This window comes from Nerophis ophidion, linkage group LG25 (genome assembly GCF_033978795.1).
Source record: "Nerophis ophidion isolate RoL-2023_Sa linkage group LG25, RoL_Noph_v1.0, whole genome shotgun sequence".
Classification (NCBI taxonomy): domain Eukaryota; kingdom Metazoa; phylum Chordata; class Actinopteri; order Syngnathiformes; family Syngnathidae; genus Nerophis; species Nerophis ophidion.
In genome coordinates this window covers 10612068-10625133 of record NC_084635.1, presented here as the reverse complement: position 1 = coordinate 10625133, position 13066 = coordinate 10612068, and the positions used below count along the sequence as shown (strand labels likewise).

Sequence of the window (13066 nt, the reverse complement as noted above, 5' to 3'; positions counted from 1 at the left end):
ACATACCTTCTCATTTCAATGAGTTTTCTTTATTTTCATGACTATTTACATTGTAGATTGTCACTGAAGGCATTAAAACTAGAAAACCCCTAAAGGTGACTACCTCTTGCAGCTCATCGAGAGAATGCCAAGACTGTGCAAAGCTGTAATCAGAGCAAAGAGTGGTTATTTTGAAGAAACTAGAATATGATTTTTTTTGTCTTTTTTCACTTGGGGATAGGTTGATTGGCAACACTAAATTGGCCCTAGTGTGTGAATGTGAGTGTGAATGTTGTCTATCTGTGTTGGCCCTGCGATGAGGTGGCGACTTGTCCAGGGTGTACCCTGCCTTCCGCCCGATTGTAGCTGAGATAGGCGCCAGCGCCCCCCATGACCCCGAAAGGGAATAAGCGGTAGAAAATGGATGGATGGATAGAATATGATTTCAGTTATTTCACCTTTTTTTGTTAAGTACATAAATCCACATGTGTTCATTTATAGTTTTGATGCCTTCAGTGACAATATACAATGTAAATAGTCATGCAAATAAAGAACACACATTGAATGAGGAGGTGTTTGCAAACTTTTGTCCTGTACTGTGTGTGCAAACATAATGTAGTCGCTTACGTGCCCGAACATAAATGTCCCAGTTCCTAGGGAACATTCCAAAGTTCTACCCCTTGTTGCTTTATTTGGAGGGTGGAGTGGGATCTGGCCTAAGTACACTTGGTTCTGTCCCAGCACACTTAAGTGTGTCGAGTGTGCGACGTCTCCCTGATCGTCCGTCCTCCTCTTCCGCAGGCACATCAGATCTGTTACTCCGTCCTCTGTCTGTTCTCCTACGTGGCAGCTGTGAAGGGGAAGGAGGCGGACGGAAAAGCCAAGATTCTCTCCCCAAGACCCCTTCCTAGCTAGTGCTCCTCCTCCCCTCCCCCACCTGTCCTAGTTCTATGTGCCTCTACCCGAAGCGGCGTCACACAGCAGACAATCCCTTGGCGACCCGGAAGCACACAAACGTACACCACGTCTGGTCCCCCGAGCCCCGGGAAAGGGGTCATCTCTCCAAGCCCCTCGTCGATTTGTCTTCAGTAACGATGGAACCGAGTGCATGCAGGTCCCATGCACCCCGCCCACCCACACACACACACACACACACACCTGTTACCATGGCAATGTGCATACATTAGTGACATCACTGGCCGACCTTTTTGTCCAACTACTGTTCTACTCCTAACCTTGTCTGTGCTCTGCTGTTTACCACGTCTTGCATGTTACATGTGTGTACATATATATATATATATATATCATATTTATTTACATTGTTGCTGTATATTTCAGACTAAAAATAATATAACTATGGAATTGCTTAAAGCGCAATACTGAGTAGTTCGCCATTCCAGCAGCTTTCCGTCCTATTTGGCGTTCACAGGGTCTAACATCAGTTTTTGTTTTTCTTTTTATTGCTCAACGTGAATATTAATATAATAATAATAAGTGTGATTTCTTCCAAGTGTGAAGACAAAACAATGTTCCTCCGGTGACGTGTGTGCATTTCAGGTGATCGGGGAGTTTTTCTGTCTACTGTCCCCAAAGTGTCATCCCTCAAGTCAAATATTGGTCACGTGACTTAAAGTTAATTGGTTCCTGTAAAAAATATTATTCATCTGTGGAAATGTGAACATGAACGCCGGAATCATCTCCGCTCCAATTCAGGCTTGTTGTGCTTCGAGTCATGTTGTCATCGTGTGTGAGGAGAAACATGAAATGCCAAGTGAGTATTTCCACGTGTACAGCGTTAGCAATACAGTAATAAAGTTGTCCCAACATGGAGATGCGTGTTATTGATTTTTTCGATTGGGGGGGGGAAAAAATGCATCAGAACTGATTCAACTTTGGTTTATTTCAGGTGCAGCGACGATACTCGTTACAAATTGATTGACAGAAAGCAGAACAGTAATTTATGCATGACCGTGTCAAGGAAGCAAAAAGGCACAGGACTGACAAGCAGACAATTGTCTTCCAGTCGTTCATAAGTCACACAATCATGGAAGTGGCGAGCAGACATTACAGATGGTACGTACATTACCTGGCTTTTGTTCCTCATCTGAAGCAAAGCAAGTCTTAATCAGCCCCGCCACAATTTCTGTGGCCTTTTTGTAGTGATTGCCGCCCAAATTGCCTGATTTCGTAGCAACTTTTTTTTCAGAAAGTTGTTGCCAAGTTTTGAAGCTGGTTTTCATTTTCAGTAATATTCAATCAACTTGTAATTGTAATTTTTTTTGCATCAATGTGTGAAATGTTTTTTTTGTAACTTTAAGGCCAAAACGCACCGGATATCAACACCAATTACAAAAAAAATGTGTGTGTTGATGTCAAAAGGAAACACTAGATGGCAGTAAAAGAACTGAGCTCATTGTTAAAAAGACTAATCTTTTTAATTCATTATAACCAATAGTAATTATTATTATTACAACTAAAGAAAGAAACACGTTTTAAATGATCCGTCACAGACATTCTCTTTGTGTGTTTTATGCTTGAAAATGTCCTAAACATGTATGTTACAACACATTAAGATAATTTGTGAACGCTTTAGTGCAATCTAGAGCAGTGGTTCTGAAATGGGGGTACGTGTACCCCTGGGGGTACTTGAAGGTATGCTAAGGGGTGCGTGAGATTTTTTTTTTAATCCTAAAAATAGCAAAAATTCAAAAATCCTTTATAACTATATTTATTAAATAATACTTCAACAAAATATGTATGTTAGTTCTTAAACTGTGAAAAGAAATACAACAATGCAATACTCAGTGTTGACGGTTAGATTTTTTTGTGGACATGTTCCATAAATATTGATGTTAAAGAATTATTTTATTGTGATGAAATGTTTGGAATTAAGTTCATGAATCCAGATGGATGTCTATTACAATCCCCAAAGAGGGCACTTTAGGTTGACTTCTATGTGTAGAAATCTTTATTTATAATTGAATCACTTGTTTATTTTTCAACAAGTTTATCGTTGTCTTTTTTTCCGAATAGTTCAAGAAAGACAACTACAAATGAGCAATATTTAGCACTGTTATCAGAAACTGATGACATAGTATTTTACTTCTTTATCTCTATTTTTCAACCAAAAATGCTTTGCTCTGATTAGAGGGTACTTGAATTAAAAAAAATGTTCACAGGGGGTACATCACTGAAAAAAGGTTGAGAACCACTGATCTAGAGCGCTAATTTTTGGTAAAAGCGAGACAATGAGTTATCATCACACATCAACATCTCTATTTTGCAAACACTGCCTTTGTTTGGTCAGCATTACAAAGGAAAATCTAAATTGTTCTACCCTGGATAAATAAGAGTTAAATAAATATATAAATACATGTAAACAAGGTGTGTTGCTAAATATTTATACACTACATCACCCAAAAGGGCTCGCGCTATAGATAGGAATCGGAAGTATTGTGTAAGGTAGTGATTGTCAATCTGTGGTACCAGTAGTGGTACGCCAGATAATCCAATATTCACACACGCCGTTTCCGTTCAAACTTCGTGTAATGTCACCGTGGCCATAAATATTAAATATAGGAGTGTAATAAAACCTCTGCCGTGTTTTTAATGAGTACTTAGGCTTACTACGCTACTGTATTTTAATGTTGGCCATTATGGTGGTACTTGAAGAGCCAAGCTCCCCAAACCAGTATTGATCATTTGTGTTTTAAATACAGTTATTAAGTTAACATTTAATCGTTTTGTTATTACATGTAATTATCGTGTTATTAATCATAACTATACCCCCCCAACTATGTCAAAGATCTCTCCAAACTTGTCCCATTTGTTTGTGCTGAAGACCGTTTAGTTTGTACGGTTTTTACCTTAACATGTTGTGGATTTTCAAGTGTGATGATTCATAACCAACCTTCAAACCATGTAAACATTTCCACAAACCAGTCCCAATCGTTTTGTACTGCAATACACTTTGCTCTAACTATTATAGTTTTTAAGTTATTAATGCATTAAGATTCATGAAACATTATTCATTTAAAAAAAAACAGCAGCATTGACAAGCATAAGCAAAAGGGAGATTTGGCGCAGGTTGATATGTTGTTACATGTTGTTGTTGTTCCTGCTTTGTCCACACAATAAACTATTCTACATTTGGATCAGAGACTTAGGTGGCATAAAACGATGCTGATTGGCCAAAATGTGCAAGGCAGTTCACCAAATGGTGGAGGGACTGATTCTGTGTACCGAAAATTGCAATACTGTGCATACGTTATTATAGGGAAATTACACTTTTTGGGGGAATTTTGCCCATCGTTCACAATCTTTATGAGAGACAAGGACACACATTTGTTTCGTGTTTTTTTAGGATTTTAAAGATGATAGAAAAAAACGCTTTCAACATGCGACTAATTGGAGTCAGAGCCCTCTAAAATAACTTCAAAACCCTCCCAACGTTTTATATACACACTGCAATTCTATATAGAATGTTGTAACGGACATGTTCATTACGGTATTTTTGTCATTTTATCGCCGGGACTTATTTATTTCCATTTCCATTGCAACTCATCTCCGACTTCCGGCAACAAATATGCTCCTACTCCTTGAATTAAAAACAAGTGTTTTCTACGATCAGTGCCAGAACTTGGTCCGCATTGCCGGCAGTAAGTCGAACACATTTCCAGTGAGGGTTGGACTCCGCCAAGGCTGTCCTTTGTCAACGATTCTGTTCATAACTTTTATGGACACAATTTCTATGCCCAGTTAAGGCGTCGAGGGGTTCCGGTTTGGTGACCGCAGGATTAGGTCTCTGCTTTTTGCAGATGATGTGGTCCTGATGGCTTCATCTGACCGGGATCTTCAGCTCTCACTGGATCGGTTCGCAGCCGAGTGTGAAGCGACCGGAATGAGAATCAGCACCTCCAAGTCCGAGTCCATGGTTCTCGCCCGGAAAAGGGTGGAATGCCATCTCCGGGTTGGGGAGGAGACCCTGCCCCAAGTGGAGGAGTTCAAGTACCTAGGAGTCTTGTTCACAAGTGAGGGAAGAGTGGATCGTGAGATCGACAGGCGGATCGGTGCGGCGTCTTCAGTAATGCGGACGTTGTACCGATCCGTTGTGGTGAAGAAAAAGCTGAGCCGGAAGGCAAAGCTCTCAATTTACCGGTCGATCTACGTTCCCATCCTCACCTATGGTCATGAGCTTTGGGTCATGACCGAAAGGATAAGATCACGGGTACAAGCGGCCGAAATGAGTTTCCTCCGCCGTGTGGCGAGTCTCTCCCTTAGAGATAGGGTGAGAAGCTCTGCCATCCGGGAGGAACTCAAAGTAAAGCCGCTGTTCCTTCACATCGAGAGGAGCCAGATGAGGTGGTTCGGGCATCTGGTCAGGATGCCACCCGAACGCCTCCCTAGGGAGGTGTTTAGGGCACGTCCAACCGGTAGGAGGCCACGGGGAAGACCCAGGACACGTTGGGAAGACTATGTCTCCCGGCTGGCCTGGGAACGCCTCGGGATCCCCCGGGAAGAGCTAGACGAAGTGGCTGGGGAGAGGGAAGTCTGGGTTTCCCTGCTTAGGCTGTTGCCCCCGCGACCCGACCTCGGATAAGCGGAAGATGATGGATGGATGGATGGATGTTTTCTAAGACTAGGTAACAAACAACAAAGACGACTATTTTTGGACAAATGGGGATTTTACAACCTTATACCTTTGAAGCTTAATATACTGCTGCTTCTAGAAGCGAGCACGAAGGAAGTGAAACGTTGGCGCAGACAGAGGACGAGAAAGGGAAGTCTGTGTGACTTTGACCCTGCCAATGTGGAACTGGACCCCTGCTTTTGCGACATAAATGGAGTGCTTACCCAAATAAACTGGAAAAAACGTCCATTGAATGAGTCACACTTTATATTGATCATGATACACACAGAATGTCGTTTATGTTATTATAACTACAATACATATACTTTCTGGATAACTGCGTACAAACAAAACATGAAATGTGGGCTAATACTTTACAGATACTGAAATAGGTTGTAATCATGTTTTTCAGTCAGTACAGATTGGTGTAGTATAGCAGTTTTGGGCATTACAGACTCAAAAGTAATACAGCTACTGACGTAAAAGCTAGCTTGCGGCTAATATTGTAGCATGGTGACGTGTTACTACGCCAGAAAAAGAGTTCCTCGGTGTTCGCTCTTACAACAACGATGTTGCTACAGTTTAGTGGTTATACGAGTTACAGATTGCACATGAAGTATTGTTGGCGGTTTTTCAATGCATTTTTTTAAGGGATTTAGAGGTAGAATTGATTTCTCCCATTGGCTCCATTGCTAGTTACCTAGGAAAAAACCTGATATTTACATAAAAACCTGTCTGGTCTCGATTGTGAACGATAGGCAAATTATTTTTTTAAAGTGCAGTTCCCCTTTAAGCAATCATTTATTAACCGTAAAGCAGGCGTGGCCACACTTTGTCTGCAGGCCAGCTACTTTTCAATTGACCATGTAGAGGGGATCTACCTCATTCATATATATAATTTATATTTATTTATGAAAGAGACATGTTTGTTTACAAGTTAAATGTGTTTAATGATAATACAAGCATGTTTAACATATCGATTCCTTTCTTTCATGAAGCTAAGAATGTAAGATGATTGCATTGATTGGAATCAGACAGTAGTGATGATAACTTCCATATTTTCAAATGGAGGAGAAAAAAAGTCCAATACACATGAAAGTGGTTCTTTTTTGGCAGTATTTACAAGAAATACATTGACAGCAAAATCCGCAGCTCGCTAGCTTCCTGAGACTCTTATTTTGTTGAAGGATGAAGCAGCACTTTTATTGTGAAGACAGGAACTGTGTGGTTGGTCTTTAGAGTTTTGACGTCAGGCACGGCGCGGCGCGAGAGTGAAGTGAAGTGAAGAGAGTCTGTTGAAATTTAAAAAAAGTCTTTCTCGCCTGCCTTTCCTATTTCTGGAGCTGAGATTGGCGAGGTAGTTAAAAAGCTCCTCGGTGGCAAGGCCTCAGGGGTGGATGAAATCCGCCCGGAGTTCCTTAAGGCTCTGGATGCTGTGGGGCTGTCTTATTGACAAGACTATGGAGCAGCGCGTGGACATCGGGGGCGGTACCTCTGGATTGACAGACCGGGGTGGTGGTCCCTCTCTTTAAGAAGGGGGACCGGAGGGTGTGTTCCAACTACCGTGGGTTTACACTCCTCAGTTTTCCCGGTAAGGTTTATTCCGGTGTACTGGAGAGGAGGCTACGCCGGATAGTCAAACCTCGGATTCAGGAGGAACGGTGTGGTTTTCGTCCTGGTCGTGGAACTGTGGACCAGCTCTATACTCTCGGCAGGGTTCTTGAGGGTGCATGGGAGTTTGCCCAACCAGTCTACATGTGCTTTGTGGACTTGGAGAAGGCATTCGACCGTGTCCCTCGGGAAGTCCTGTGGGGAGTGCTCAGAGAGTATGGGGTATCAGACTATCTTATTGTGGCGGTCCGCTCCCTGTATGATCAGTATCAGAGCTTGGTCCGCATTGCCGGCAGTAAGTCGGACACGTTTCCAGGGAGGGTTGGACTCCGCTAAGGCTGTCCTTTGTCACCGATTCTGTTCATAACTTTTATGGACATAATTTCTAGGCGCAGTCAAGGCATTGAGGGGTTCCGGTTTGATGGCCGTGGGATTAGGTCTCTGCTTTTTGCTGATGGTGTGGTCCTGATGGCTTCACCTGGCTGGGATCTTCAGTTCTCACTGGATCGGTTGGCAGCAGAGTGTGAAACGACCGGAATGAGAATCAGGACCTCCAAGTTCGAGTCCATGGTTCTCGCCCGGAAAAGGGTGGAGTGCCATCTCCGGGCTAAGGAGGAGACCCTGCCCCAAGTGGAGGAGTTCAAGTACCTCGGAGTCTTGTTCACGAGTGGGGGAAGAGTGGATCGTGAGATCGACAGGCGGATCGGTGCGGCGTCTTCAGTAATGCGGACGTTGTACCGATCCGTTGTGGTGAAGAAGGAGCTGAGCCGGAAGGTAAAGCTCTCAATTTACTAGTCGATCTACGTTCCCATCCTCACCTATGGTCATGAGTTTTGGGTCATGACCGAAAGGATAAGATCACGGGTACAAGCGGCCGAAATGAGTTTCCTCCGCCGTGTGGCGGGGCTCTCCCTTAGAGATAGGGTGAGAAGCTCTGCCATCCGTGAGGAACTCAAAGTAAAGCCGCTGCTCTTCCACATTGTAGAGGAGCCAGATGAGGTGGTTCGGGCATCTGGTCAGGATGCCACCCGAACGCCTCCCTAGGGAGGTGTTTAGGGCACGTCCAACCGGTAGGAGGCCACGGGGAAGACTCAGGACACGTTGAGAAGACTATGTCTCCCGGCTGGCCTGGGAACGCCTCGGGATTCCCCGGGAAGAGCTAGACGAAGTGGCTGGGGAAAGGGAAGTCTGGGCTTCCCTGCTTAGGCTGCTGCCCCCGCGACCCGACCTCGGATAAGCGGAAGAAGATTGAGGGATGGATGGATGTTTCTCGACTTCCTGTCGGTCGTTTTTTCTTGATAATGAGTGTCATCTCCCACCACCCTCGGGTCCCGTGAATGTCAATCAAGTGACGTCATTGATGGTCGCTAATTTTTAGGTCTATTTTTTTAATGCCTGACTGGCCATCGACTGACACACCCTCCGTGATCGATTGGTAGTTAATAACAAGATCTGATAGCTCAGTTACAGCTCATGTTATTCAATTCTGTGTTTTATGTTGCACGATTACACCAAGTAAAATTCCTAGTTTGTGAACCTGTCCTCAAACAATGACAATAAAAACTATTGTGATTCTGATTGTAGTTCGCGGTCGACATAATGGGCACCCCTGTCTTGGACCCACAGCTTAGTTACTCACTTTTTGAAAAAGGTGTAGTTGTGGAAGACATACAAAAGAGTACTAATATTACATTCATGAAGTGGCTACTTTATCCAGATCCTCACCAGAAAGTTTGATGGGATCCCACTTAGTATTTCCTGTCTTCTCCTGCCATTTGTGACTATTTCTTTACTATCATATAGTTCTTACCCCTGTCAAAACACAACGTTTGAGTCGTCCTCGGTATTGTTGAAGTGGTGACGCGACTCGATGCCGACCTTTGGAGCTTCGAATATCCGGTGATGATTTTTGATTATGCAGCCATGACCCTTTCAAAATGAGACAACTTTCCACTTCCTGTGTGTGCAAACAAGAATGAAGGCAACAAGATGGAGGAACATATGAGCCTAAAGATGACAGCGTCTCATCGTTACGTGTAAAAGTACGTAATAAACAGTCCAACTTTGCATCGGCGTGTCGCGCTGAAGTCGGAAGAACAGTTTTACAACCAAAACATTGTTGCTCACTTTACGATTGTTTTGGGATTTCATTCGGATTAACAATCCCTGGCCTGGTTTGTTTGCACCAGGTTTTGCGGCTGTAAACGACGCCGTACCTTTCAAAAGGCCGATTGCGGCGCAGAGTCGGCCTGGTGAACTGCGCGGCGGAGTATTCGGAGGCGGGACATGACCTCGTCCCAGTCCAAGTAGGCCCCCTCCAGTTGTCGCAACCTGTCGGGTCGGCTGACGTAGTGCCTTCTGCCGTGCAGGAGACGCCAGTTGTCGAAGGTCGCGATGTCGCCTGCAATCAGACACAAGAGATGTGGCCGTCAGGAAGTCATGTGACTTCTGAGGTCACATGACCGACAGAAGCCCCATACCACACATTTGGGTATGGATCCAGGGGCAGTATAGGACATATCAAGTCATTGACAATTCATTACAATCAGACATGTGATGTAACAGTATCAATTATTACAATGTTTTTTTAAGTCCATTCAATATGTATTATCACTCTACTTATTTTGTCAGTGTGTAAACACATTAACGGATGAATGTATTTGGTATCCATCCGCCCACTCTTGTTTAAATTCAGAAGCACTAGTCTAGCGGGTTTTTGATACTTTTAAAGAAACACAGTTTATTTGCCGCCATGGAGGTGGGGATTGGCGATTTGCTAGCAGCTCTGCACTGCGGAGGCATGTTAGACGCTAGCTCATGAGTGACGCTACATTGTCTTTGTTGTAGTGTATTACGTGTCCATCCATCCATTTTCTACCGCTTATTCCCTTTGGGGTCGCTGGTGCCCATCTCAGCTACAATCGGGCGGAAGGCGGCATACACCCCGGACAAGTCGCCCCCTCATCGCAGGCCGTGTATTACATGTATTATCACGATATGATTAAAAGCTGTAGCGTCATATTTACATTGTATATCGTCTTTATGGCACAACCCTTGTTTACTGAGCATTTTTTTCTTGGTGTTGTTTAAAACTAGCTTAGCTGTTAGCGTGCTTGCTCCTAGTTTGCTCTCGGTGTGTAACATGTTTAGCCTCATCCTCCAGTGCTAATAGTACATGATAACGTTACATAATTTACTAAGAAAAGCAGTTTTTTCCCGTAATGAGGGTAATTTTTCTTTAGCTTAGGGTAATAAGACATATAATTCAATGCTAGCCATTTCTCAGACGGGGACTAATAAAAAACTGTAGTCAACATTGAAAAGCATGAGCCGGCAATGGCAATCAAATATTTTTTTCCATAAAAATCGTCCGATACTGATCCGGCCGATCGATGTGCACATCCCTAAAGTCAAGTCATGTTTACAACAGAAGTGTTAACAATTTTGTGATAGTAAATTCTTTTTTTTAATGTGAAGCACTGGGAGCAGGTGGGTAAAGTGTCTTGCCCAAGGACACAACGGCAGTGACTAGGATGGCGGAAGCGGGGATCGAACCTGCAACCCTCAAGTTGCTGGCACGGCCGCTCTACCAACCGAGCTATACCGCCATATAATGTAACATGTAACAGTGATGTTCAGTTCTTATATCATATTTTCTTTTTATATTTAACTCCTATTTGCAATGCAGTTGCTCTTCCAAGACATTAGATGGCAGTACTGTATAGGCCAGGGGTGCCCACACTTTTTCTGCAGGCGAGCTACTTTTCAATTGACCAACTCGAGGGGATCTACGTCATTTATATATATCATTTATATTTATTTATTTATGAAAGTGACATTTTTGTAAACAAGTTAAATGTGTTTAATGATAATACAAGCATGTGTAACACATATAGATGTCTTTCTTTCACGAAGACAAGAATATAAGTTGGTGTATTACCTGATTCTGATGACTTGCATTGATTGGAATCAGACAGTAATGATGATAACGCCCACATTTTCAAATGGAGGAGAAAAAAAGTTGTCCTTTCTGTACAATACCACATGAAAGTGGTTGGTTTTTGGCATCTAATTCATCCAGCTTCCATACACTTTACAAGAAAAACATTGGCGGCAAATTCCGTAGCTTGCTTGATTGACATTCACGGCACCCGAGGGTCTTGTGAGATGACGCTGGCTGCTGCCAGTTCATTATTATGAAAAAATGACGGAGAGAAGGCGAGAAACATTTTTTATTTCAACAGACTTTCGCGCCGTCCCTTCCGTCAAAACTCTAAAGGCTGACTGCACATTTCCTATCTTCACAATAAAAGCCCTGCTTCATGCTGCCTGCGCTAACAAAATAAGAGTCTCGGAAAGCTGGCGTGCACAAGTGATGTGCACGCCAGCTTTCTGAGGGATTGCTTGTGCACGCCAGTTTCCCGAGACTGTACTTAGTTAGCGCAGGCAGCATGAAGCAGGGCTTTTATTGTGAAGATAGGAAATGTGCAGTCGGCCTTTAGAGTTTTGACGGAAGGTACGGCGCGAGAGTCTGTTGAAATAAAAAGTGTTTCTCGCCTTCCTCTCGGTCATATTTTCATAATAATGATCTTGCAGCAGCCAGCGTCATCTCACAAGACCCTCCGGTACCGTGAATGTCATTTAAGTGACGTCTTGGTGAAGATTGATGATCACTAATTTTTAGGTCTATTTTTTTTAAAAGCCTGGCTCGAGATCGACTGACACACCCCCCGCGGTCGACTGGTAGCTCGCGATCGACGTAATGGGCACCCCTGGTATAGGCTATCTATGCTATGTTGTCTAAGTAGGGAGTAGCTTTTTCCTTTAAGCTGAATGTGTTATGTTGTGCAATACAACGTGTCTATACTGTAAATACTTTGCCTATTACACACCATTCTAACATTCATCTTAACCGAGTTTCCATTACCAAATTACTTAAGAGTTTGGCTGACTGATTGTTTCCTTGAGCCAGTGGTTGTTCGGCAACCACACGTGACATCACATGCAACAAATATGGCACTGTTTGATTTTTACGTGACTTGATACCTGGTAGGACTGACGGAATTTGGTTGATGCCCATAAAAATACTGAATTTGGTACCCGTCCCTAGTCTTGCAGTTCATAGCGCTTTATTTTTTTTCTCCACATTTTAATACGTTACAGCCTTATTTCAAAATGAAATACATGTATTTTGTCCTCAAAAATCTACAAACACCCCATAATGATAATGTGAAAAGTTTTTTGTTTTTGCAAATGTATTAAAAATAAAACTAGTACAAAAATAATCACATGTATATAAGTATTCAGACTTTTTGCTCAATATTTTGTTGCTGCACCACAATTACAGCCTCAAGTCTTTTTGAATACGATGTCACGAGCTCGGCACACCTATGTTTGGGAAGATTCGCCCATTCCTCTTTGCCGCACCTCTCGAGCTCCACCAAATGGGATGCAAAGCGTCTCTCCAGGGATTTCAATCAGATTCAAATCTGGGCTCTGGCTGGGCCACTCAAGAACATTTACAAAGTTATCCTGAAGCCATATCTTTGATATCTTGGTAGTGTGCTAAAGGTCCTAGTCCTGCTGAACCGTCACCCCAGTCTGAATTCAGGAGTGCTCTGGAGCAGGTTTTTGTCCAGGATGTCTCTGTACATTGCTACATTCATCTGTCCCTCCATCCAGACTAATGTCCCAGTTGCTGCTGCTGAAAATCACCCCCACAGCATGATGCTGCCACCACCAGGCTTCACCGTTGGGATGGTATTGGCCCGGTTTGGTTTCCTCCAAACATGACCCCTGGCGTTCACACCAAATACTTCAATCTTTGTCTCATCAGACCTGAGAATT

General features: G+C 43.3%; 2 protein-coding genes across 25 annotated transcripts in view; one reads left to right on the top strand and one right to left on the bottom strand.

The window, feature by feature from the left end:
• Positions 1-13066, top strand: part of madd (MAP-kinase activating death domain) — a 92484-nt gene that overhangs the window by 75763 nt on the left and 3655 nt on the right. For 22 of the 24 annotated variants that reach the window (XM_061887224.1, XM_061887244.1, XM_061887246.1 and 19 more), the window contains one exon: positions 781-1809. In XM_061887224.1, the coding sequence (XP_061743208.1) occupies positions 781-894 (114 nt within the window). In that variant the 3' untranslated portion in view covers positions 895-1809. Of the gene's footprint in view, positions 1-780; positions 1810-1885; positions 4355-13066 lie in introns of those variants that run through there. The other 2 variants (XR_009804255.1, XR_009804254.1) reach the window with 2 other exon arrangements.
• Positions 1862-13066, bottom strand: part of bbox1 (butyrobetaine (gamma), 2-oxoglutarate dioxygenase (gamma-butyrobetaine hydroxylase) 1) — a 72743-nt gene continuing 61538 nt past the window's right edge. The window contains exon 8 of the mRNA XM_061887249.1: positions 1862-9620. Within this exon, the coding sequence (XP_061743233.1) occupies positions 9439-9620 (182 nt within the window). The 3' untranslated portion in view covers positions 1862-9438. The remainder of the gene's footprint in view (positions 9621-13066) is intronic.